We start from the raw sequence: 27867 nt of genomic DNA on the forward strand, positions 1-27867 counted from the left end.
AATCAAGCATCACATAGCAAAAAGAGGAATTATTAGCAAGGTTAAAAGAAAAACTACATCAAAAGAACAACCATCAATATAGATACTAGCATCCTTCAATGTGATAAGAAACAAAAAATGTCAATCTCAAGACAAATTTGCTTATAGTTCAAATATTGCAGGCAGCATATGGTACATGCTGGAAAGCCTCTGATACTTCAGCCACCCTTTTGGCCAACTTTAATGAGATATAAGCAGAGATACAAGGATTTCCGAAATTCTTCCAAATACCATGTGCAAAGGTAACTGGTAAAGTTGTTGTAATATGACTAGGAGGTCACGGGTTTAAGCCGTGGCAACAGCCTCTTCCAGAAATACAGGGTAAAGCTGCGTATACTAGACCGTTGTGGTCCGGCCACTCCCCCGACCTTGCGCATAGCGGGAGCTTAATGCACCGGGCTGCCTTTTTTTTTTTTACCAAGTGCAAAGGTAGAAATGAGGAACACAATAAAATTAAAGATTTCATGTAGCAAACACCCAACAAAGTGTCAACAGGATAAATCAACTACCACACCATGAAAGTTACGACTTTGCGTCTTACACCAAAAGAAAGCAAACAGGAAGCAGGAGACAAAAGGTACGTTGTAAGGGTAACAGGCAAGGGCTTACTAATAGAAAGAAAATTACAGACTGCGTATTCTGCAGCATGTGGCGCCTTGCTAAAACATATGCTAATAGATTATTCAGTCTGAAGACTTGTTTCACAGCGCTTGAGCTGAAGCTCCATGCGCTTATTCTCAAGCATCATAGCCTTATTTTCCAGCTTCAGTTCTTGTAGCTCCCTGTCTTCTCTCCGGCGGAACCTCAGGCACTTGACTCTCTGCTTCTCCAGTTCCAGAATTTGGGCCTTAATTTGTAACTTCTGTTCTTCCAACTGCAGTAACTGATGCATAATCTGCTGCTCATTCTGCAATGTCTCTGCCTCCTCATTGTTAGTATAATCATGAATCCCATTGCTGTTGGGATTAAGCACATTACAATCTGAATTAATGAATGCACAGACCACATTGGAAACTCTTTCTTCCCCGACTATCTTTCTCTTTGCAGACATATCCTGCACAACATATTCAGGCTCATACCTGTCCTTACGTTTGAGAGCCAACAGCACAGATCGCTGGAGTTCCCGATCATCGGGAAGGAATAATCTATTTTGGTTGTTGTATGAGCACAATTCTTGATAGAACAACTGTTTGCTACTTAAAAGCTTCTTCACTTCCTCCTGCGCATCATGAGTCAGGTCCATCATTTCCATAAGGCCAGGGTTCTCCACAACACAACATGCAGTGCCTCTCCCAAGAATATCATTCAGTCTCTTGAACTTTTTGTTCAGATCATTAAACTTATCCTCACACTGCTGAGGTGAGACATGATGACCTCTTTCAGCCATAGCATTGGAAATAGCCCTCCATTTACCTTTCTTTGGGAATATCCCATTGGACCAAACATCTTCTCCGATGTAAGAAACAGCAGTGATCAAAAGCTTAACCATCTCATCTGTCCATTTCATACGACTGTATACAACAGGCTGTTTCTCTTTATTCATCTTCCATCTTGTACGCCGATACACAACTGGCGGTTTCTCTTCACGACGTACAGTGACTTCTTCTACATCATCTGACCTCTCATTATAAGCTTCATACACATCAAGTCTACTGGTTTCGATAGCATCTAGAGACAACACTTGTTGGTTCATGTCATGCATGTTGCTAAAACCAAAGGATGCGGCACCTTCCAGAGCATGCTGCAAATCCCCTGAGCCCTGGTTAGGGGAATCGCTTTGTTGGTGATTAACTTGCATTGATCTGCACAAATCTATGATATCACTGGATTAATCTGGTACATATGAAGCAAGCTGATGAATGCTATTTCTACATTTAGCAGATTGGCAATCTTAATAACTCACAAACTTACAGATCCAGTACGATTTTGCTCATTCAATTAAGTGGAGCACAGAAAAGATACAAAATAGATTCTATGACTAGATTCTGCAGAGATAAAGGGCGAAACTAAGGCAGAGAGTCATGCAACACAGTTGAGTATAAATTTTTTATCCCTATGATCATCTATAAAGCAGAATTAACAGTTACATTGCACCGATTATCAATAGAACACAACCTAACTATGATATAAATAACAAGAAAGGAAAAAAATTGATTCAAGTCACATTTTACCAAATGCAGATGCAATAAAGAAATAAATTTACCATAGAATAAATGAGATCAGTTGCAACATAAATCAAATGTTTTTTACCCCTACAACACAAGTTCTTGTTTACTTCTACAGAAGAGGCTTATAAATTAAGTGAATACTTCGAGGGTGCTTCGTGAAACACATTGTTTTAATCGCCCAAGAAAGAAGAGAACTTACAACAGATGTGAGGTCTGCTAACAAGTGCCGTCGCTTTTGACAAATGGGATGATGGCAGCAGAAACAGGTGGGTTTTAGGAGACTTTGCTCGGGGAATTGGGCGGACTAATTCCCGGATAAGTTAGGTTACAAGTTGAAATAGGCAGCATACTTAATGTTTTATACACATATAGGTATCTCGGACTAATTTGTATATGCATTCAAAACAATGTCACATGGAAAGTGAGGTGTTCTGCGAAATTTTCTTAAAACTAATTAAGGAAAATATTTAATCCTTAATCCCCTTCCTCCCTCCCTCCCTCCAGTTTTTTCCCAAGAAATATGGGGCTTCAGATAACTTCTGATTAAGTTCTATAAGAATAAGGATCAAACAAAATACTTACAAGTTTTAACACAAATCACAACCAGTGGATAAAAGTTGCATTTGATTTAATTTACCCAAAAGACAAAAAAGTTGCGGTAATTCTTTTTATAACTGAAAAATCCCCCAAGGGCCAGCTGGCGCACAGTTCGAAACTCGGCGGATAATGGGCCTTCCCCTCTAGCCTTCTCCACAAAGAAATTGTGGTAATTCAGCACAGATAATATCATCTCAATTATATGACCTAATTGACAAAAAGGTTTGGTCAGAATAAGAGAGAAAATACAAACAATCAACTTATACCAAGCTTCAGAATGTAACTTTCACTCTTTGCAAGAACAATCAAGTAGACAGCTTGGAAGAAAAAAAAAGGAGACAGCTTGAAAAATAACGGCTTATTTCTGATGTGGTAACCTAGTTACTCTCTCTTTCCGTTTTCTTCTCCTATTTATTTCTTTAGGCTATATTCATGTCACATTTCTTTCCTTTCCTCTTGTTTCCTCTTTTTTTTTTGAAAAATTTCCTCTTGTTTCCTCTTTTCACCTTTCTTGGTTAATTCAATTTTGTAAGAATAGGGCGAAGAAGTCCTCAAACAAAGATGAACGAGTAAAGTCTTGGAGAAACAGAATCTAGATAGCGAAGAAAAAGGGAGACACTCTCTGAACTTTTCATTTTTCTTGTCGATTATTTCCTGTTATTATCATCCTAGAGATGATAATCTTGGAATTAATCTTGTTAATTATAGGATATTAAATATGCACCACGGGGATATGCTTCCAGATTAATTGATCCACCATGCAGTTCCTTATCAAAATTTTAAATTAGTTTATAGTTTGTATTTTCCCGTTGTCATCTCTCTCTCCCTCCCTCTCCCCCATTTTCTTCAAGTTGAGAAGTGTTTCTTGAAAGATTAATTGAAGAGTATAAGGTCAGACGGGATGAACACAAATGGTCCTATGGGAAGTACACAGAGTAAGAAGAGGACAGAGTAAAGATTATGAGCTTGGGAGAGTATTTAAGAAGATGGACAATTGTTCAAACAGTACTAACCACAAACTTAGAATACCGTTTTTGGTTACATGGAGGAACTCAGAATTACAAGCCAATACCTGGAAAAAAAAAATCTTTTTCTGGCTGAAAACTTCCCTTGTAACTTTATGTTTTTCTGCAGACCCTGAACCAATGACTGATACCCATTCATACAAAGACTACAAGAAAGACAGTCAGCCAGATAAGTGATATCATTTAATTTTCATACAGCTGGATCAAGTCACTTAAATAGTTAATCCATCCAGAAGAAAATTCACATTCCTTATTCATCTTTTCAGAAAGTTTACTTGCCAAGCTTCATTCAAAAGTTCGCATGACCTTTAATCTCATAAAGAATACAGTTTTTCCTTTTTTGGCTCAACTAGCAATCTAAATAATGAAAAAAAGTTTTCTTTTTTGTCTTCACTAGCTATCTAAATAGCTCAATGGAGTATTTGCTCTACAGCTCTTGTGGTAATTGTACTTATATAATATTCATGTGTAAACTGCAAGTTTATCATCACATGCTTGTTCCAATTATGCAAAGTTACCCAAGGGGATCCTTTATTTCCATGAAATTACTTCACGGATGAAGGATTGAATTGCATACTCTAGATCCAGAGATGTAAGGTGACTTCACATTTAAAATAGACTACATAAATACATTAGAATTTTTTTTGCTTCTTTTATCTAATCTTTAATAATGAGAACTTTTGATTTTTTGGGATGGTTACAATATCATTTTCGTGTCAACATTAAGTGGGGAAAATTGACAAGAGTATAAAGAGAGAAGAGTGAATTTTCAATCAGATTTTCTCGCAGTGCTGTTTCACTCTCCTTTTCCGTTAACGAAACAATTTCTTGTCGCCGTCGGTATCAAACAACTGGTCGTCGCCTGATAAACATCCGTCAATGTCGCCGGAAAAATCCGTCAACGTCGTTGTTGCCGGATATTGCCGAAAACCTCGCCGGAGAATAATCCAACAGATAAACTGTTTTACAATTTCACTTTTAAGCAAAATCTCCGTGCTTGTGCCCATTTTGAAATTTGGAAATTCTGTTGCTTGAAGGAAAATACAAAAAAGGGTTCAATTTCTTTCCTTATCTGTAGTATTCTTGTGACCGGAATTCAATCCATTCCGTCTCAACTCTCAACCCTAGCGATTCAGATTGAATAATTCATTTTGCAATTGATTTTTTCATTTGCAATTTAAAGATTTTTGGCCACGTTTGCGGTTTACAACCAGAAACAGAGTTCAATTCTTTGATTTAACACAGCCTTGATCGGGGAACTCAATTTTCTCTGGAACTCCGATTAACAAATTCTGTGGTTGGCTTGGTTTTCACATCTGAATTGCATTTGGCAGGAAAAATAAAGAACCCTCCGTCAGATTATTACGTGAAATTGGGACTCTATTTTTTGATACCCTTCTTGCCGAGAAAAGGGTTTGGTTGCGCATTCAGCAGATTTGGAAGCGCGTCCGAACATCCTCGACTTGATCCAGGTTCCATCTTTCTTGAATTGTATTTGCGCACATCTATTTACTGTTGCCTTGCCGGAAATTTTAATTGGATTGATTTATCTTTTCTACTAGTGTTTTAAGCTTAAGGTTTCATCTATCCATTTTAATTCTGTGTTTGCATAGGGGTAGTTTCTTAGACGTGGTAGATTCATTGTTCTAGTGCCTGCTCGCGTTACTGTTCTCGTAGTAGCTCCTTTGAGTTGTTTTTAGCTCTCGGGTTCGTAGCTTGTAGTCCTTCGTTCCCATTACTTGCTCTTAGTGGTAGTGTTTACCTGATACCTTTTGCTTATAGTGGCGATAGTGAACGATATGAGAGTAAGGTCATGTCCTCGGGTGGGGTTGGGGGTGGGAAGAAAGCCTCTAGGCTGGGTCTTGGAACATTGGGACGTTGACGTGGAAGTCTATAGAGTTAGGTAAGATTCTTAAGAAGAGGAAGATCAACATAGTGTGTGTCCAGGAGACTAGATGGAAGGGTACTAGGGCACGAGATGTAGACGGGTTTAAACTATGGCACTCAGGAAGCGCTGAGGGTAAGAATGGGGTAGGTATTTTAGTTGACAGAGACTTCATGGAGCTCGTGGTCGAGATTAAGAGGGTAATATAGGTTGATGAGTATTGATAACTAGGGATTTTGCTACATTTTATACTCCTTGCTTAAGTTTTGATTAGAAATCTGTACAAAATAGTCTCAAAGGCTCACAAGTTGTGCTTGATTGCAGGTTTGATCAACAAGGTGACAAGATGTCGAAGATCAGCTCAAAAGGAGTGAAACTTGCACAAGTATCAAGACAAGACAAAGCTCAGACAAAACAAGGCCAGTGCGGCCGCACACCATTCTGTGCGGTCCGCACAAGTGAGGTTCAGAGTATGATATTCAGGCAAAAAGAACAATGCGGTCCGAGTAAGAAGGATCAGAGAGTTGCCAGTTCCGAGTTTCAAGCCAATGCGGTCTGCGCTCCATTTCATGCGGACCGCACTAGAAGCCTCCGCGGTCGCACTCCATTCTATGCGGTCCGCATTGCCCGAGTTCAGAGAGATGGATTTTTATGTCAAGAGCCTTACTGCAGCTGCACGTGATTTTGTGCGGTCCGCACTAGCCCCGCAGGGGTATTTTTGTCCAGATTTTTCAGCTTAGTATAAATAGTTTCTTTTCCCATTTTTAGGTCATCAAATAATTTTAGCTAAGAGCTGCGCTCGTGGGTTCGAATATTTTAGCTATTTTGAGCAATTTTATCTACATTTCAACATTGAATCTTCTTGTTTATCTTAGTAATTAATTAATATGAGTTTTTCTTCATCTATTTCTTGTTTTTCTTCTTTAATTATGAGTAGCTAAACCCATAAGCTAGGGTTGTGGCTCAACCCTAGTGTGGGTAATGGATGGGTCTTGTGTTTTAGGGCTAGATTGGCTATGAGTGTTTGATATTTGGGCTAATTTCATGTTTAATTGCTGAATTAGTGGTCTCAAACACTAGTTTGTGTTTAGTTGACTTGAGCTCTTTTTGAGAAAGAGAGCTTGAGTCTCTAAAATTGGTCCAACAAGGAATTGGGGCGTACTCAAGAGATTGATAGCCCCAATTAAAGGGTTAAACCTCGAGAGAGTAATACCCGACTTGAACCTTGATTGTTTGTGCAAATTTGCATACCCAATTGGTCTTGAGAAAGTCAATTCGGGCAAAATCACTTGAACCACCGAAAGGTGTAGAGTGGTTAAAATCGTGCAACGGTTATATCATACTCCCCAAATATGTCAATCATGCCTTAGACTCAAGTATCCGTCAATTGACCACCTAGGCAAAAGTCACTACCCTAGTGCCTTTTAAACCATTTGAACAACCCGCAACATTTTATTCTTAGTTTATTCTAGTTTAATTTACCATTGTAGTTTGATAAAAGTAGAAGTAAAACAAAAACCAAAAAATATTTAGAAGTGTAATTTGGAACACATACCCAACTCTAAATTAGATAGATACCCGACTCCAACATCTAGCTCTCTGTGGAAATCGATCCCGACCCTAAATCGGGTAAAAGCTGCTTCGACCCTCTCTCGCTACTCAATAGTAGTGCAGGGTAGGCTTTGATCAAGTATTAAACTGGTAGTTGGTGGGTATACTGTAAACGTGATTAGTGCATACGCTCCTCAGGTAGGTTTGGAACAGGAGGTCAAGAAGCAATTCTGGGAGGATTTGGACAAGATGGTGCGTAGTATCCCGCACATAGAGAAGTTGTTCATTGGCGGAGATTTCAATAGTCATATTGGGGCTAGTGCTAGGGATTATGATGATGTGTTTGGCGGGTTCGATTTTGGGGATAGGAATGAGGGAGGTAATTCACTGTTGGAGTTTGCTAGAGCTTTTGATTTGGTTATAGCTAACTCGAGTTTTCCGAAGAGGGAAGAGCACTTGGTCACTTTCCGAAATTCAATGGGCAAGACTCAGATTGATTATCTTCTCTGCAGGAAATGCGATAAAGGTCTGTGCACTGACTGCAAGGTCATCCCAAGTGAGCACCTCACGACCCTACATAGGCTCCTAGTTATGGACCTGAAGATCAAGAGGAGTAGGAGGAAGAGGGCGGGGTGCAGGCAACCTAAGATCAAGTGAGGTAACTTGACCAAGGACAAAGCTCAGGAGTTAGGGGAAAAGTTGTTGGCTATGAGGGCCTGGATGAGTAGGGGGGACGCGTCTAGTATATGGTTCACGACTGCGAATTGCATTAGGGTAGCTGCTGGAGAGGTCTTAGGGGTCACGAAGGGCTCTCCTGGGGGTCATAAAGGGGACTGGTGGTGGAATGGAGAGGTTCAAGTTAAAGTGAAAGCTAAGAATGCTAGAGAGGTCTTAGGGGTCACGAAGGGCTCTCCTGGGGGTCATAAAGGGAACTGGTGGTGGAATGGAGAGGTTCAAGTTAAAGTGGAAGCTAAGAAAGCTGCTTATTTGAAGCTAGTGGAGAGTACAAACGAGGAGAAAAAAAGGACTTATCGTGAGTGTTACAGAAAGGCAAAGAAAGAGGCGAAGTTAGCAGTTACGACGGCTAAGAACACGGCATTTGCTCGTTTGTACGAGGAGATCGGGGGCAAAGGCGGGGACAAGAAGTTGTACCGGTTGGCCAAGGTGAGGGAGAGGAAAGCTCGCGATTTAGACCAAGTCAAGTGCATCAAGGACGAGGATGGCAAAGTGTTAATGGACGAGGCACTTATTAGGAGAAGATGGCAGACATACTTCTATAAACTATTGAACGAGGAGGGGGATAAACGCATTGTGCTGAGTGAGTTGGAGCACTCCGATAGTCGGCGGGATTTTGGATACTGTAGGCGGATTATGGTAGAGGAGGTGGAGGGGCGATGCATAAGATATGCAGGGGCAGAGTGACGGGGCCAGACGAAATCCTGGTAGAATTCTGGAAGAGCGCGGGGCGGGCAGGTTTGGAGTGGCTCACTGGGCTGTTTAATGTTATATTTAAGACGAAGAAGATGCCCGTAGAATGGAGGTGGAGTACGATGGTTCCGCTTTACAAGAACAAGGGTGATATCCAAAATTGCAACAATTATAGGGGTATCAAGTTGTTGAGTCACACTATGAAAGTTTGGGAGAGAGTGGTGGAGGCCAGGGTGAGGAGGTGCGTGTCTATTTTCGAGAATCAATTTGGATTCATGCCGGGGCGTTCGACTACGGAAGCGATTCATCTGGTAAGGAGATTAGTGGAGCAGTACAGGGAAAGAAAGATTGATTTGCATATGGTGTTTATTGACCTTGAGAAAGCGTACGATAAAGTCCCGATGGAGGTCCTATGGAGGTGTTTGGAGGTTAGCGGCGTTCCGGTAGCGTACATTAGGGTGATTAAGGATATGTATGATGATGCTAAGACTCGGGTGAGGACTGTGGTTGGTGACTCAGAGCATTTCTCTGTGGAGATGGGGTTGCACCAGGGATCGGCTCTTAGCCCATTTTATTTGCCTTGGCGATGGATGTACTCTCGCGACACATCCAAGGGGAGGTGCCTTGGTGCATGCTATTTGCCGATGATATAGTGTTGATTGACGAGACGCGAAGCGGAGTTGACGCGAGGTTGGAGGTTTGGAGACAGACTTTAGAGTCTAAAGGTTTCAAACTGAGTAGAACTAAGACAGAATACTTGGAGTGAAAATTCAGTGACGGGACCCATGATGCAGACGTAGAGGTTAAGCTTGATGCTCAACCTATCCCCAAGAGAGCGAGTTTTAAGTATCTCGGGTCTATTATCCAGGGTAAGGGGGAGACTGACGAAGATGTCGCACATCGCATCGGAGCGGGATGGATAAAGTGGAGGCTCGCTTCCAGTGTTTTATGTGATAAGAATGTGCCGCCAAGACTTAAGGGTAAGCTTTATCGAGTGGTGGTTCGACCGGCTATGTTGTATGGGGCTGAGTGTTGGTCAGTCAAGAACTCCCACGTGTAGAAGATGAACGTAGCAGAGATGAGAATGTTGAGATGGATGTGTGGGTGTACCAGGAGAGATAGGATTAAGAATGAAGCTATCCGGGACAGAGTGGGAGTAACCTCCGTGGAGAACAAAATGCGAGAGTTGAGGCTGAGATGGTTCGAACATGTTAAGAGAAGAAACATTGATGCTCCTGTCAGGAGGTGTGAGAAGTTGGCCATGGGGAGTTTGAGAAGAGGTCGAGGTAGGCCTAAGAAGTACTGGGGAGAGGTGATTAGACAGGACATGGCGCTGCTTCAGCTTACTGAGGACAATACGCTTGATAGGAGGGTGTGGAGGTTGAGGATTAAGGTAGAAGGTTAGTGGGTAGTTTTTAGTTGTTCACCGATAGTCTTAGTAGCATGCATGTCCCTTCATATTCTTAGATTTTTATTACGTTATGTGATTTTGCTCGCCTCAGGTATTGTATTCCCCGTTGCTATTATTTGGTACTACTTATCCTTTATCTCTCCCTTTTTTTTTCTCTTCCTTCTTTCTTCCTTCCTTGCTTTCCTCTTCTTCTTCTTGACCTTCCTGAGCCGAGGGTCTATTGGAAACAACCTCTCTACCTGCATTAGGTAGGGGTAAGATCTGCGTACAGACTACCCTCCCCAGACCCCACCTGTTGGGATCATACTGGGTTTGTTGTTGTTGTATAAAGAGCCAAAACTGAGGAATATTGTACTTTGTTTGGGCGCCTATATAAATTACAAAGCATGTGCTTCTTTTAGCTTCTTTTCTCTCTCTTAAATCTGCCAAAGAGTTGTTTACAGTGGTTTTATTATCTTCTAGTTGAATGATAACCTAGGATGTATAATTTATAGCATTTGCAGCAAAGTGGACTTCACTTTGAATTTGGACCAAACTGAAAGGTCGACATTCAATTTTGGGATGGAAAGAGTACATTCTTCTCATGTTGGTGCTGTATTTTCAGTTTAACAAATGCCTACTAAGATCCGCTCAAGGTTATCCTTTCTGATTCAGTCAATAGCAGATCCTTCTTTCTTGCTAACAGGGCAAAGATGTTATAATCACAGTTTATCAATATTTCCTCAAAAATTGGAACTCACAGGCAAAATTTACAGCACACTTGCTTAGAAATAGAATTAGATCATCCTGATCAGAAATAGCATCAGGTCATAGTCTAATTGTCTTTTGGTAAGAAGGAAACAAACAAAAGATACTTAATAGTTTCTGTTAAGAGGGAAAGAAATGTAAAGTATATAATATTTTGCTAATGAAAAACCAAGTTTCCACAGAAGAGCTCCAAATCAAAACTTTGCGATCTTGCAATTTGCAGAGCCATCATGTAAGAATGACCATTCATGACATTATCTTCGTTAATTTGCAGGGACACAATTCACTACTGCAAGATGGTGCGTGGACATACATTTGCTAATAGGTATTCATATAGTCCAGAGTAGAACTTAAGCATCAGTGTAAGTCAAAATGTTCCCACTATCGCCCCAAAACTTGCTCCAAAGATATCTTTCCATTATTCCAGTAAACAATATTAAATACCCCAGAGTTACTCCGAAGAACATATTATGTGTTAGCAGACCAACTAGATGAAATATAACTAGAAAGACAGGTGGATAAAAAGAATCAAACACAAATAATATAATTATCATGCATCATGACCTTAGACATTTCAACTAACAAAAGAAGTGTGAAGCACCACGGCTATTCAATCCAAGATGGTGCACAAACTATTATTATAGCAAATCTTATGTGAAACTCATGAGGCCACCATAAACAATTAATAGAAAAATAAAAGGGATGAGAAAATCAAGTAGGTACATGTACCTGAAACAAAAACAGCAAAATGTCAGCTGATATACACTTGGATTGAGCATCCATTTCTTGTTGTTTTATCTCCAATTCCAGACAATTAATTCTCAAGCATCATGCACTCCTTTTCTTTTCTCAACTCCCGCAGATCCTTGTCCTTGATGTGGTTGACTTTTTTTACCACTCAAGTTGCTTCTTTCTAGTTCTAACATCACATTCTGAAGTTATAGAGCTTCTTCCAGCCAAGTTGAGCTACCTATGACCCAGCAATTCTCTAGCCTTCTCTCCCTCCCCAGTACCAGCAAGAACTTGATTTACATCTAGAGGTCAATGAGCATTTTCTCTCCACTACGAGGCAAGAGTTTCGAGGAACTACGAGGACCCAGGAATTCAAGTTCTTCCTCGTAATTCTTCCTCTGTCAGGATCCTATGACATATTAAGACTTCATCAAGTGTATAATCATCTCTGCTGTCATTGCTTTGACCTTCCATGCCAGCATCTCTCGAAGCTGTGAGGCTTAGAGGACCTGACTACAGGAAGCTCGGAGCATCAGAATCATTGTCAGTGTTATAAACCAACCACAAGGGTCATTGAAGATACTAATAAAGAGGAAGGTAAAATTCGATTCAGAAATCTAAAATGGTAAAACAAATGTTCCAAGCTAAAAGTTTTCCTAACATCGTCCTCAGCATTATCAGAAACATCCACCAAATCTACAAGAGGTGGATGTTCAGCAACCTCAAAATAAGTACCTCGCCACAGTATATCACCAAGTCTTGCATCTTTTACAATCTTTCTCAGGCATTGGAATATGCGATAGCCTTCCACTTCTTCTTTGGTAAAACTAATGAATGCTTTGTTCCGATACTGCTGAAGATGGAAGAAGCATCCTCTCCAATGTATGAAACAACAGCAAATAAAAGTTCACCATCTTACCTTTCCAGCTTACCCACTGCCATGGTGACACCTTTAAATCTCTCCCACCTACAATATGCCCATGGACACTTTTTCCTAACCCGCTAGTTTTTCATCAGCAGCAGCAGAATCTTTAACTGTTTCCACCTTTGTTGCGAGCACAAACAGAATCCAGAAGGTCCAATTCTGTTTGACCCAATTGCAAGGTATGGTATGGAAGGGATTCAATGGTGGCCTTGGAGTCTCCCACCTCAAATATCTAGCTTCTTTCCTGCTGCTACACCTATAATGACTAATATTTTGGACTTCCTCCGAAGGGTAAAGCACCATTGAAGAGTAAAAATGTCTGTTTTCCAGGTGACTAACTTGCAATGATCCTTGTATGCCTACAAAACCACAAGATAATCACAGCTGGTTGATTATATTCCAGCAGTTATTAATCACAGAAATAACTTAGAAACCTAAAATCCAATGAATATCTGCATACTGCCCCCAAACCTTTCAGTCAATTACACCTCAATTCCAAATTAGGGGCCAGCTATACGAATCCTATGTATCCGGTGCGATATTCAATAATTTGTCTTTAAGATAGTAATTTAGGGTTCTCTGAAACTAGTACTATATCTCACACTTCCATACAAGGATATACAAGTCTCCAACCAAGATAAAAAACGGTCTTGGGAAAACACAGGATGCATATACAAATCTCCAACCAAGATAAAAAAGGTCCTGGATAAACACAGGATGCAAAGTAAGTATAATAACTGAAGATAAACTTTAATCCCAACTAGTTGGTATGGCCTATGTGGATGATCTAAACAACAAAAGAAAAAATTCAATGCAATGCATTCGTCGAAAAGCTATTGAATGCCTAAAAAAGACGAAGCAACACTAAGGTAGCAAGTACTCAACAAGTCCACAAATTTCTGAATTTACAGGCTTCTAGTGAGTATTAATATTAAGAAAATATGATTGGACCTTCCCTGCTTTTAGACTGCAAATGATGCCATAATTGCGATAATTAGCAGCAGAATAATCAAACATTGTTGTCTATAGAAAAGTTCCACAAATTAGTATCAAGATTTTGACTCAAAAACTGAATCTTTTGAATCCAGAAAACTTATTGGAACATGTAAGTCTCGCTGTAGTAAAAAAGGGTAGAGTGACAGGGTATCAAGGCCGTCACAAACTATCTCGTTTGAGAAGTATATGTGAGGTGCTTACCAATAGGTCAAATTAAGGCGGGTATAAACTCAAACTTAGGCCCCTCCACTTTTCTTTTTCTTTTTTTTAGATTAAGATAAGATTTCTATCTCTAACGTTAAGATATTGTCTTCAAATCTAAATCATCTTCAAATCATGTAATATGCCCATATACAAATCTTTTTTATTTTTTATTTTCACTTAAATGCAACAACAACACATCGATATCAATAATAAAAACAGCTACAATGAAAACTGCCGTCTCCTCTTCGTTGCATCTCAAATGACTAGCTTCATCTGTCTCTATACCCTCCTTCCCTCCCACACCCTCAAGTTTATTTCATCTTTGTGGACTCTACAATGAAGATTTAACATGTTTGCAATAATTAGACTCTAAACTGCTAAGATAAAATTATAGAAACACAAACCCAAACTGATTATGGCATTATTTCCCACTATCAATTATCCTTCTCTATTAGGTTAGGCAAAACCACAATTGATTGAAGAAAGTTAACAAGAAGAAACTACATTTTCTTTGTTTTGGAGAACAGAGTTAACAAAAGAAACAACATCGTCGTACTAATCAAGAGAAAAAGCGCACGGGGGATAATTACCTCTTGCAACCTCTAATATAGTAGTCTTACTTAACTATTGAGTTGTGACAAAAATTGTTCAACACCATGTTAAATCTTCACCCTATTATCTATCATAAAATTATTCAATATCACGTTAAATATTCACATTATGAACTCAAACATACAATTTTAATAAGCCCCTCCGAAAACCTGCTGAAGCAGATGAGGAGAGCACATCAAACTCCTCTGTTGGCTCAATTTAGATGCATTTCCAATGAACTATGGAAGGACCATATTCATCGTATTCATCCTTCTTCACGTATGCAATATCTCATTGAAATAAAATCAGAAAGGCACATCCCAACAGACATAATACTCAAAAGCATGTTTTGAAAAGAAGAAGAGGTTGAAGAAACATGCAAGAATCAGACTGAGCACAACGCCAATGGAGCATATGTTCAATGTTTTCAAGAATCAAACCTAGCACAAAGGCAATTGATCATATGCTCAATGGCTTCAATTGACTCGATAATTTTAACACAAAATATAGAGATATATGTGAAAACCTGATAAAAATTCATAAATATTAAATTTGAAACCATAATTTCAAGAAATACAATGCGTTCACGGCTAATAAGCTAGTGCCCTAGTCTACTACCACAAAGTGATATACAATATGCATACCTGTTGGAAGGTGTTGCGAGAAGCTAAAATTGATCCTCCAATCCAGACTCTGTTCTTCCTTTCAGGGGGTGCCACCACCTTGATCTTCATGCTACTGGGAGCTGCAAGGCGGTAATTTCCTTGCTCAACAATCAGTGATATCAAGAAATGTAGTTCCTTCACCACTAAGGACAATGTTATCATAAAAATCCTTCCTAAGATCTGCATTGCACTTCATGATGAGAGTTAAAAGTTGATATTTGGAAGTTATAATACATTCTTGTCAATCATTCCCTAAAGCATAAAAGAACAAGCTTTACATCCATTAGACAAGATACAAATAAAAACCAAGTTAGCAACAAAAGACAAAACTTAAAATGAGCCAAGACCACTGGCTTCTTCATCTCAGAGTTATATGAATTTAATAAAAGTAACTTCCAAAAATCACCTTATTTAACCCATCAAAATCTGATTTTATAGTAAGGGTAGGACTCGTTTCTCACCTGTGATTTGGCCACTGGGATAAATAGACAAGATAACCTGAATAGCAACGTACATGGAAGGTACATGGAAGGCACGTTGAAAGTTTCAAACATGATTTGGATCATTTTATTTCTATTAGCCTTAGGATTCAAAGGTGCTTCAGAGAGCAGCACAGGGTTCGGTTGATTGACACCTAGCTCATTTTAAAAGATGTGATACCAGATCTTCTCCGTATCATCCCAGTTGCCTACTATTCCATCCTCAGTTGGGTATTTCAAGGTGAGGATACCCCTCCTTGAGTTGGTTGCATCACCAACATAAAATTCCAAATGATCCATCCCAAACCTAACGCCAGTGTGCTGTGGTCAACCAGCAATACTAGGAAATACAGCCTTGGAGCATCATCACCAGCAAATCCAGCCTGCAGATGAACAAACCAAAGGAGTTATTATTTATTTGTCTTTAAACTAGAAATTAAGTTTCTACGACCACAACTTTTACAAGATGAACATATATATATATATATATATCAATCTGTTCATATTTGAGAATCAGAAACATCAAATTATCAGAGTTATATTCACTTTCATTATTAACAGTTCAAAAACAAAGGGGATATTAAACATTTCTTTGGATAGATTAGAGCAAAAAGGAAAAGGGTTTTAGCTTATGCACTAACTTTAATTATTGAAGTCCCATTCTCACATACAAGAGGCTGAAGGTGTTCTAAGTTGGCCATTTTTTAATACCTAACAGAAGGTAAAACAGAAAATGTTGAAAAAATATGGAGAAAATGAATAGCAACAAAGTTTAAAATTAAGATTTCAAGATACCAGCAAATATATTTACCCCCAAATTTCTTGGGAACCTCATTTACATCCTTTTCAGTAAGGGCTATCAATGGTTTTTGCCTTTCCCTTGGATAACTCAAATTCCCGAGATGAAAATGGATGCTCTTAGCAGTGGAGCAACCTCTGTCGTATCCCACACAAAGTTTGCTAGGTTTTAGGCGATAAAAAGAAACTTTATGAATTCTCCAACTAATCAATACTGAGGAAATTCTAGTGCTTCTCTCATTCTAAATTTTAAAATTCGTTGTACTACTTGTGAAGGATAAGCATCGCGACTTTACATGATTGGTCATTTGGTCTACTTAGTTATAGACCAATAAAGACATGCTTTCATGTAATTGTGTCTTTGCTAGGGGTTGTGTGCATACTTCTATGAAATGTCACCTACTTACAAATGATGATAAGGTTCTATGGGAGAATGTAACCTTCCAATATGACATGAGAATGAGATCAACTATATATTATATTGTTATTCAGGTTTATCCAAACAAAAGTCACCTACAGTAAAATGGTTGGGAAACTTGTAGTTTGCAAATTTCTCATGGAGAGCTATCATCAGATTCAAACCTTTCATTTATTAATGTAGACATTTCTAAGTCACAACACATTCATATATAAGTGACTAATCACTATCAAATTAAAACTGGAAACACCACGCACACAACCTTATCTTAGGCATAAAACTATTAAGTAGGTAGTTATTTAGGTTTATCCAACCAAAAGAAAGTCAGTAAGACGAGAATAGTTGTAAAACTCTCAAAGTCCCAACACAGAAATAAGCTAGTCATGGTTTTGACAATGCATTGATGCTTTATCAATGAATCTTTTTTATTTACTAAAAAAACTACTCTTAGCAAAATAAAATTCTTTTTCTTAACAACGGTTGTACTCGGGACAACTCGGTGCATCTTGACTAAAGTACCAGGTACCTATTACCTCTCAATAGTAGAGGTACCAGGTTACTCTGTTCACCATGACTTAGACAAACCACAAAACATCATCTAGCTTTTTTTACGAATTGATATAATAAAATCGTTAGTACCCCTAAATCCAAGTATAGTTGACAGAGATCAATACCATGATCAACTATTTTACCGTTACCATTCTCAAAAAAGAAACACCATGATCAATTATTTTGTTCCGCAAGCATGAAATCAAGTAAAGATAGTTCATAACAACTGTTCAGACTTATAATTTCTGATTCATTTTTTATCAGACGGAATCCAAGAAACCTATATAGTGGTTAACACAGTGCCTTCTACTCGGCCCCTCTATACATAATGAAAACTCAAAAATACATATTTTTTTATTAATTTCGCACCTGCAGTAAAAGAAGGGTAGTTGGTGGTATTTCACATTTGTGGACTTAAAAATCCTAAAACCACTTCTGAGCCCTTTGTTCTCTTGTTATCCAAAACAAATTTGCAGATGGTGATCTTACTTAAGTAATTAATTAATATCCCCATAAATTTTGACTTGTAAGCATCCTAACAAACATAAATAAAGAAAAGCCCCTGAAAACGGCATACATGCAATAAGCAGGTTGATGATTTGAACCCTTAGTTTATTCTACATATTTTACACAGACAGCACATAAACATGATCAAACGCACAATCGAGTGAGCAGTAATTAAGAACTTGTACAAGAGCAGAGACCCCATGAAACTGGAAAAGACAAACATTTTTAAAAAGATTGTGATGATGTTGTATACCAGTTAGCGACGAAGTTCATGTGTCTCGTGAAACATGTTCTTTGTTTAAAAGCAGGTATGATTTTCCCATAAATGGAAGAGTTATATTCGTGTCAAATGTGTGTAATTGCAAAGGTAGAATATAGTGTCTGGCCAAAAACTGTTTGTGGAGAGTATTAATTTGTATTTGGAATCAATTTGAAAAACACTTACTTTTGTGTTTGGTATAACGGTTTCCAAGAAAACAAGTAATAATATTATTCATTTCCAGTGTTTGATACGCAAATTAAGAAAAATAACTTCTCGAGAGTATTCATAAATAATTCTGATACAATAAACATGAAGTCATAAACTTTCGAACCAACAACCTTCCGAACCCACAAATTTTACAAACTTCCGAACCGCTAAACTTTCGAAACCGCGAACTTTCGAACCCGTAAATTTTGTAATTTCTAAACATGTAACCTTCCAACTCATAACTTTAGAACTTGTAAAATTTCGAACCTGTAAACCGAAACATGAAAAAACTAAAACTGAAAATATATAAAAAATATTTTTTCTGAGGGGGGAGGCTGGGGCAGTTGGGGCAGGGTGGGTGGTGCAAAAAAATAAAAATTTAAAAATTACCAAAAAAAAGTAAAAAAAAAAAATTTTGTGCAGGGTGGGGGCGGGGGGGAGTGGGGGTGGGTGGTGCAGAAAAACGAAAAAACAGAAATTTAAAATTACAAAAAAAAAGTAAAAATAATTTTTTTTTGCGGGAATGGATGAAGGGTGGGTGGTGACGGAAAAAAATTAAAATTTTAAAAAAAAAACCTTTTTGGAGGGTGGGGTGGGTAGGCGTGAGGGTGGGGAATAGGGTGGGAAGGTTGAGAATAAGTTTTGGAAAATGTTTTCTCTTCTCTTGATAAGAAAAATATTTTTCTCCAATTGGAGGAAAATGAGTTCATAAGGAAAATATCTTTCAAAACATTTAAGCCAACCAAACATGAAAAATATTTTTCGGAAAATATTTCCCTTCTACCAAACACACCCTTAATGTTTCAACGTATTCTTGGCCAAGAGCTGAGTCCGAAACCTAAATGCCAATATTTTGGACTCAAAACACGTTTTACTGTGTAAAAAAAATTATTTTTCTACATAAAATACAGTATTATACCGCGTTTTACTTTAACGGCTACCGCATTTTACATCCATATTCTTGGAATTGAAGAGTTTGACCAAAGGAGTGGATAAAGTGTAACATGTGAACATGAGTTCACGTGTATCTTTTTAATCGTCAAGTGACTCAGAAAAGGCCACGTCCTTTCTATGTGACGAGAACTTTTTTATATTTTATTTTTCCTTTCCTTTATTATTTTTGGAAAACACTAATTTTGTACTCTGTTTCATGTTATGATTCTATTTTCGAAAATTAAAATATATGATTAATAAAATTATGATTTTTAAATAAAGTAATATTTGAAGTTAAAAAATAGTATTTAAAATTATATTTGGACATATATTTTATTTAAAAAAATATGTATAGTTTTGTGAGTGTGAAGAATGATAATAGGCTAGATTCATGTAGTTTGGCGACTGTTTATGCCTCAACTTGACTATGCTTCACTGTTCTAGGATAGTTAAATGACGATAAATTGGATCTAATTGTGAATTTCATGTTTTGTAGGAGTGAGTTGCGCTTATGAGGACTTAGGACAGTGTTTGGAGCTAAATTAAAGCAAGGGAAGCCCCTCGGAGCTGAGTACGTGTGAAAGAAGAGTAAAAATGTTGAACCAGCTTAGCGCGCCCTTAGCGCGACCGCGCTAGCCCAAAAAATCGAGGCAGAATGTTATGCAATATGCGCGGCCATTAGAGCGGGCACGAGCGCGGCCGTGCTAGTCCAGTTCGGAGCACATAATTTCGGGGGTAATTCCACTTAACCTATAAGAGGTCCAACTCGCCCAAAGAGACATTATCAAGGTTTTTACAGCTTTGTTGAAGGCAAGAAGAGGCAAGGAGGATAATTCGACATCGAGTTCTACCTTTCTTCTTTTTGTATTTATCATTCATGATGAATTTTGCTATTGTTATTATGAACACGATTATGAGTAGCTAAATATTTAGTCTAGGATTTTGATGGAACCTATTGAAGGATGAATTTCGTGTTATGTTAATATAGTTTGCCCAGTTTAATCTCTATTTGTTCAACTACGTTCTTGTTGTAGTTAATTTATAGGATCCTCAATTAGCTGTGCCTATTTAGTATGTATTACTCGGAAAAGAGTACATATTTAGGTAATTGTTGAACAACACCACTCCCAAAGTATATGGGGAATCAATAACCGAGGGTTTAAAGGCGGGATTAGGGATAACGAACCTTGGGTGCGATCTAAAGTGAGCTGTAATAAGAACCAGCTAGCGTAACTCGGGAGAGTGCGTCTAGTAAATTATCGTAATTACTCGGGAGAGATTTACGGTAATAAGAGTGCTCATGATCGATAGAGACGATTAGGCAAATCTATGCGAACCATAACAAGAAGGGATTCCATCAATAGGGAAATCACAGCCTTAGAATCCTTCTCTTATTTGTTTACAATCCAGTCATATTTAACTTTTAGTTCACTTACTTTCATTCAGTTATAGTTAGTAAAAATATCACCAATTGTTATTCAAAATATCTGGAAAGTTGATTACGAAGAATTCAGTGAGTCTGACAAGAGTAATTGGTAGGTTAATTCCCTATGGGATTCGACTCTGACTAAATACTCGGATTATATTTGCAACGACCGCTTTGTCCTTTTTATAAGGCATAGTTGGGCGTGATCAAATTTTGGCGTCGTTGCCGGGGTATTAACGGTGTTATCAATTACAGTTGAAGGAAATACAAAAATTCTGATCAGTTTTCTTTATTTTCAATCTATACATTGAAATTTAAACGTTTGTTGACTTGGTTGTACAGGTGCATGCCTAGAAACTCATTGAGAACTGGTGAAGTATTTGAAGCATTATCAGATCCCGAGAAAGCTTCAAGGCCTTGAATCGGGCCAACCGGAAAAACAAACAACAACAATCAACTGAACAACTCGAACCAGACATGGGGGATAATGTGGTAGACCCAGCTACGCCAGTGCGCCAGTAATGGCACCTCTTGTGCCAGAGGCTGCTCTATATGACTTGGCACAACCCACAACAGAGAACTTGGCTACAACGATCTTAGTCCTGCAGATACAGGCCGAATCTTTTCAAATCACGAACAACATGTTGTGCTTGTTGCAAAACAAGGGACTATTTTCGGGGTCATACATTGAAGATCCTCAATAGCACTTGAAGAATTTCCTATCAATCTGCAAAACTCAAAGGCAGCCCAACATAACTCAGGAAGCAATAAAGTTGTTGTTGTTTCCATTCTCAGTGACAGGAGCTGTCCAAACTTGGCTAAATTCACTCCCCATTAATTCCATCATGACTTGGGAGAAGTTAGTCAAGCAATTTGTGAATAAGTTTCATCCACCCAACAAGACTGCTCAGCAATTTGATGAAATCTTGAGCTTCAAACAGAAATTAATGGAGACACTACAAGAAATATGGGAACGATTCAAAGGGATGTTAGTTATATGTCCGCACCACGGTATTCTAGATCAGATGTTGGGGCAACGGTTTTACATGGGTTTGACAGATAGCGTGAAGGCTAATGTTGATGCTTCAGCTGGTAGAGCATTCTTGAGCAAAATATGGAGAGAAAGCCAGAGCCTGCTTGACAAGATGACACAGAATTCGGGGTGGACAACTAGGAATGCACCTATCACTCTAGTAGTTCACTCATTGCCCTTAGATCCGTCCAACACTCTTGCTGAAAATATGGCCACCTTAATGACATAGATGAGTATACTCACCAAAAAGGTGGAAGAATGATGGCAGAAGGAGCAGGTGCACATTGTAAATATTACCAATGAAGGATTATGCACATCTTGCATTAGTCAGCCAATTGGTGGCCAATGGAATACAGAAAGTGATCATCATCATTACCCTAAGGACATGAATTATGTGTCTAATTATGGAGGCTAGAGACAAGGTGGTCAGAATTGGGGCCAACAAAATCAGCCATACAGGCCAGTCCAGCCACAGCTCAACGATGGAGATATGGGAGGCATGCAACCTCACAATAATGTGGCACCATACCAAAGGCCACAGGGATACAACAATCAAAATCAACATCAGGGTTACCATCCTCCTCAACGGCAACATGGTGGGAGACAGGAAGATGGGTTTGATAGACTCGAGGCAATGATACAGCAGGTTAATGGGTCAAATGTGAAAATGAGTGAAAGAGTAGATGCACATGAGTCAGCTATAAAGAATATTGAAGTGCAGTTGGGCCAAATTTCGATGTCTTTGAATAATCGTCCTCATGGGACATTGCCTGCAGACACGCAGGTAAATCCAAAAGATCAAGGCCCGAAGCAGCTGATGGTAGTAAGTCTACGTAATGACAGAGACTTAGACTTGGAGCAAGAGAGGGCTCGAGAAAGAAGACAGGCTGAGACACTTGTACCAGTACCCATTGAGCTAGATGATTCAACGAAACTGACAGAGGTGACAGTACAGCCTGCTCAGGAAGAAACCAACACACAGATTGAGGCTGAGAAAGAAGCTGAGACAGCCCAGGAATCGATAGTTGAGGTGGTGTCTGACAAAGAAAAAACCCAAATCATTGGGAGGAAGAGACCTCCAGCACCATTCCCACAAAGGCTGGCCAAATACCAGAAAGAGGAACAATACAAGAAATTCTTGGAGATACTGAAACAAATCCAGGTAAATATTCCATTAATTGATGCTTTAAAGGAGATGCTTGGTTATGCAAAAATGATGAAGGACTTGATGTCCCAAAAATTTGATTTCCAAGACTTGGCCACAATGACTCTAACTCAGACTTGCAGTGCTGTGGTGACTAGACCATTTTCTGAAAAGTTGTCTGATCCAGGAAGTTTCACAATTCCTTGCACCATTGGTAACTTTGTCTTTGCCAAGGCACTTTGTGATTTGGGGGATAGCATAAATCTTATGCCCCTGGCAATCTATAAGAGGTTGGGGATTGGAAGAGCTAGACCCACATTATGTTATTGCAGCTGGCTGATAGAACTGTAAAAAAACCTTCTGGTATCTTTGATGACGTGTTGATACAGGTAGGGAAATTTATGTTCCCTGCAGATTTTGTGATTCTGGATTGCAAGGTGGATGAAGAAATTCCCATAATTTTAGGAAGGTCGTTCTTGGCCACAGGGCAAGCTCTCATTGATTGTGAAACTGGGGAGCTCAGATGAGGTTGAACGATGAGGAGATAACATTCAACGTGCAGAAATCTATGAGGCGACCAAGTGAATTCGCCAATTGTTCTCTTATTGATGCCGTGGATGTAATCGTGGAAGTGGATGATGAGACATTGATTATTGAGGATCCTCTTGCTGCATGTCTTGTAAATTTAGATGAGGTGAATGAGGAAGAATTGGAAGAACGGTTGTTGGCTTTAGAGGGCAGAGGGTTTTGGGATAGAACACTTGAATTCGAGCCCCTGCACTTAGAAAACAGAGAAACTCCTCCGACCAAGCCATCCATAGAAGAACCACCAAAGCTGGAGTTGAAGCCACTGCCCACCCATCTCAGGTATGCGTTCCTAGGACCTAACTCCACTTTACTTGTTATTATCTCATCTAGTTTGTTAGATGTGCATGCACAACAGCCTTTGCAGGTACTCAAGGAGTGCAAGACTGACATTGGGTGGACCATGGCAGACATTAAGGGGATCAACCCGGCATATTGCATGCATAAAATTCTGCTGGAAGAGGGGCACAAACGTTCCATAGAGCACCAAAGAAGGTTGAATCCCAACATGAAGGAAGTGGTGAAGAAAGATGTGATTAAGTGGTTGGATGCAGGAATTATTTTTCCTATCTCTAACAGCAACTGGGTTAGCCCGGTGCAATGTGTTCCTAAGAAGGGTGGTATGACGGTGGTCAAAAATAATAACAATGAGCTGATCTCTACAAGAACTGTCACAGGCTGGAGAATTTGTATGGACTATAGAAAATTAAATATGGCCACCCGGAAAGACCACTTCCACTTTTCTTCATTGAACAAATGCTTGACAGACTGGCAGGGAGGTCCCACTTCTTTTTTCTGGATGGGTACTCAAGGTACAACCAAATCTCCATTGCACCATAGGATAGAGATAAGACCTCTTTCATATGTCCATATGGAATTTATGCTTTTCGGAGGATGCCCTTTGGCCTATGCAATGCACCCGCCATATTTCAAAGGTGCATGATGGCCATATTCACTGACATGGTCGAAGACATAATGGAGATGTTCATGGATGATTTCTTAGTGGTGGGAAACTCATTCGACGAGTGCCTTACAAATCTGACCCGAGTGTTGAAAAGATGTATTGAGACTAACCTGGTGCTTAATTGGGAAAAGTGTCATTTCATGGTACAAGAGGGCATAGTCTTGGGACATCGGGTGTCAATTAAGGGAATCGAGGTGGATCGTGCTAAAGTTGACGTGATAGCAAAGTTGCCACCCCCCACATCAGTCAAGGCAATTTGGAGCTTCCTCGGGCATGCCGGTTTCTACCGGAGATTCATAAAAGACTTCTCAAAAATTGTCAACCCTCTTTGTAAGTTGTTAGAAAAAGATCACCCTTTTATGTTTTCTGATGATTGCAGGGTAGCATTCGAGGAGTTGAAAAAGAGACTAGGCACATCACCCATCATTGTTGCCCCGACTGGGAGCAACCATTCGAACTCATGTGTGACGCCAATAACTATGCAGTGGGGGAAGTGTTGGGACAGCGGAAAGACAAGCTAATGCACCCAATTTACTATGCCAGTAGAACGTTGAGTGGAGCCCAGCTGAACTACACTGTGACTGAAAAGGAGATGCTGGTTGTGGTGTTTACATTCGACAAGTTCAGATCATACCTGATCTGCTCTAAGGTAATTGTATATACTGATCATGCATCCCTCAGGTACTTGATTGAGAAGAAGGAGTCCAAACCACGCCTGATTCATTGGGTGCTGTTACTGCAAGAGTTCGACCTGGAGATTCATGACTGTAAGGGCACATAAAACCAAGTCGATGATCATCTATCACGACTTGAAGGAGCTGAAAACTTAGTTGAGGTAGAGGATATTCTGGAAACCTTTCCAGATGAGAAGCTACTCGCTACAAGCCTTGAGGAAGTGCCATGGTATGTAGACTTTGCAAATTACTTGGCAAGCGGTATAATTCCCTATGAACTTTCCTCTGTTCAAAAGAAAAAGTTTTATCGTGACTACCGCATGTATTATTGGGATGAACCTTATCTGTTTAGAATATGTGTTGACAATATGATCCGGAGGTGTGTCCCCGAGATAGAACAATCTTCTGTTTTGCAGGCATGTCACACATCAGCATATGGCGGGCATTTTGGAGGAGTCAGGATGGCAACAAAAGTGCTAGAAGTCGGGTTCTACTGGCCAACAATGTTTAAGGATGCACATCAATGGGTGAAGGGCTGTAATGAATGTCAGCGAACCGGGAACATTTCCCGTCGCCATGAGATGACCATGAACTCAATTCAAGAGGTTGAAGTATTCGATGTCTGGGGGATAGACTTCATGGGCCCCTTCGCCAGCTCCTTTGGCAATAAGCACATACTTGTTGTTGTGGATTACGTGTCCAAATGGGTTAAAGCTGTAGCACTCCGCACCAATGATGCAAGAGTGGTGGTGGGGTTTTTGAAGAAGAATATATTCACCCGTTTCGGGACCCTAAGAACTATTATCAGTAACGGAGGCACTCACTTCTGCAATTGAGCCTTCGAGAAATTGCTAGCAAAGTACGATGTGCGCCACAAGGTGGCAACACCAAATCATCCTCATACCAGTGGACAGGTCGAAGTGTCTAATAGAGAGATAAAGAGTGTACTGACTAAGACTGTGAATGCCACAAGAAATGATTGGGTGAAAAAGCTAGATGATGCACTCTGGGCCTACAGAACTGCTTTCAAAACACCAATTGGTATGTCACCATACAAGTTGGTGTTCAAGAAGGCCTGTCACTTGCCAGTGGAACTAGAACATAGAGCTTGGTGGACAGTGAAACAGCTAAATCTAGACATTGAGGTTGCGGGAACAAATAGAGTCACAAAATTGCATGAGCTAGACGAGTTTCGATTTTTTGCTTTCGAGAGCACGAGGTTGTACAAGGAGAGAATGAAGAGGTTGCACGACAAGAACATTGTTTAGCAAAATTTCTATCCCGGAGACATGGTATTGCTTTATAACTCAAAATTAAGGCTATTTCCGGGTAAACTCAAGTCACGATAGTCTGGACCATTTCGAGTGGTCGAACTATTCCCTTCAGGTGCCATAGAGATTGCCTCAAAGAAAGACTCTCATACATTTAGAGTCAATGGGCAAAGATTGAAACCATATGTGGGCATGGATGAACCAAAGGAAGTGTTAGTGATCCATCTAACTGAACCTCAGAGGTCGAGCGAGCCTTAAATACGCTTATCGGCGTCGTGTCATGACGTTAAATCAGACGCTGCATGGGAGGCAACCCATTGATTTGTTGTAACTATCATGCCACGACATTAACTAAGGCACTGGTTGGGAGGCAACCCAATGCATAGTGACTTTAGTATAGTTAGTATTTGTTAGTTTTGATTTTTGTAAGTACTAACCAATACAGGTGAGCTTAGGCAAGTGATAAGTCCATCGGACGTGGAAGGAATAGGTAAAATAGTGGAAAAATTTTAAGCCCAAGAGTGCGCCTGCGCTACAGGCCGCGCATATGGGCAAACATTCTGCCTCTACATCTCGCCCAGTAGCGCGCCCGCTCTATGACCACGCTAGAAGCGCGATCACGCTAGTGGCCATGCTAGTGACCGCACATATGGCCAAGTACACTATTTTACTAGCGCGGCCGTGCTCGAATCGCGCTGCGACCGCGCTAGTCCCGCCCTCCTGACACCTTATTTAACTTAACAATTTTATTTTTATTTTTTTTATTTTGTATGTTTAATTATTTAGTTGTTTATTTCACCCCCCCCCCCCCCAACTATTCCCCTTTCTCTTCTTCATTCCCAAATCCCCAACGCTGAAGTCTCCCCAACCCTAGCTCCCTTCTTCTCCAACTTTCCCCCTTCTCCATTCCCAACTAACCCCAACCCAAATTCCCCAGGTTCAAGCCACGCCCTCCCCTACTTTTCTTCACTTCTCACCATCTTCTCTCACTACAGGTAAGGTTTTCTTTTTGCCATGGTTTTTGATTATTATTTTTTTATAGATTTTCATTTAATTTCTTCTTTTTTTAGTAGTTTTTTTGTTCTTCTCCTTTCCTAGTAGTAATTTGTAGTGTTTGTGTAGTGCTTGTGGGTGGTTATATTGGTGGAGTTGTCTCTTAATTTAGTGGGTAAATTTGGGGAAAATTATGGTGGTATTGGGTTACAACATGTTTGAATTGGAGTTTCGATATATAATGCCCACAAGGTGTTTGTTTAAATGACACAGTGAGTGTAAATGGTAATTGCGACCAATTGTGCGAGTAAAGTCTGAGTAACCGCAGTTGAGTCACAATTTTGTTGGTTGTGCTAATGCTATTCATCTTCTAGGTACTATGGCACTATCCAGGAAACGCCGCACCATAGGTGCTTCTTCCAGCGGTCAAGCTGGATCGTCCAGGGCATGCAGGTCAGCTCCTGCTCGTCCCTTTGATAGTAGCAGGTTCGTCTCTACCAAGGCTCAAGACCGCTTTGCTGATAAGGCTCCTAAGAAACTGATACCGGAGAGGGGCATAGATATAGGGTCGCTCCAGCTAGGCTGCCCTAACTTGTATAATGAGCTGGTAAGGCGGGGACTACAAATCTTCTTTGAAGAGCTGGACGAGGGAAATGTGAT

General features: G+C 39.7%; 2 protein-coding genes and 1 pseudogene across 10 annotated transcripts; 1 reads left to right on the forward strand and 2 right to left on the reverse strand.

The window, feature by feature from the left end:
* Positions 1-475: 475 nt before the first annotated feature.
* LOC104244809 (uncharacterized) lies at positions 476-12595 on the reverse strand. Of its 9 annotated transcripts, none has more exons than XM_070150582.1 (4): positions 11581-11696; positions 3877-3975; positions 2845-3011; positions 476-1841 (listed from the first exon to the last, which is right to left on the reverse strand). In XM_070150582.1, the coding sequence occupies exon 4, from the start codon at positions 1835-1837 to the stop codon at positions 719-721; it is 1119 nt and encodes a 372-aa protein (XP_070006683.1). In that variant the 5' UTR covers positions 1838-1841; positions 2845-3011; positions 3877-3975; positions 11581-11696; the 3' UTR covers positions 476-718. The 9 variants fall into 9 exon arrangements, with proteins under 9 accessions (XP_070006683.1, XP_070006685.1, XP_070006684.1 ...); XM_070150584.1 differs by having other exon boundaries at positions 476-1851; XM_070150583.1 differs by having other exon boundaries at positions 2790-3011.
* LOC104244808 (actin-101-like) lies at positions 12170-16255 on the reverse strand (annotated as a pseudogene).
* Positions 16256-22066: 5811 nt separating this feature from the next.
* On the forward strand, positions 22067-23247 carry LOC138873445 (uncharacterized). The gene is made up of 3 exons (XM_070151918.1): positions 22067-22409; positions 22518-22996; positions 23110-23247. Exons 1-3 carry the CDS (start codon positions 22067-22069, stop codon positions 23245-23247), a joined length of 960 nt encoding a protein of 319 aa, XP_070008019.1.
* The last annotated feature ends 4620 nt before the right edge of the window (positions 23248-27867 follow it).

The sequence above is a fragment of the Nicotiana sylvestris genome, chromosome 7, assembly GCF_000393655.2.
Source record: "Nicotiana sylvestris chromosome 7, ASM39365v2, whole genome shotgun sequence".
In the NCBI taxonomy this organism is placed as follows: Eukaryota; Viridiplantae; Streptophyta; class Magnoliopsida; order Solanales; family Solanaceae; genus Nicotiana; species Nicotiana sylvestris.

Coding starts and splice junctions, on each gene's coding strand:
- LOC104244809 (XM_070150577.1), bottom strand. CDS start 11,630: ATGCTCAATCCAAGTGTATATCAGCTGACATTTTGCTGTTTTTGTTTC. Junction 1,842..11,580: donor TTTTGCTGTTTTTGTTTCAG/GTACATGTACCT, acceptor AGATTTGTGCAG/ATCAATGCAAGTTAATCACC.
- LOC138873445 (XM_070151918.1), top strand. CDS start 22,067: ATGGGAGGCATGCAACCTCACAATAATGTGGCACCATACCAAAGGCCA. Junction 22,410..22,517: donor GCTGATGGTAGTAAGTCTAC/GTAATGACAGAG, acceptor CGAAACTGACAG/AGGTGACAGTACAGCCTGCT. Junction 22,997..23,109: donor GCATAAATCTTATGCCCCTG/GCAATCTATAAG, acceptor GTGTTGATACAG/GTAGGGAAATTTATGTTCCC.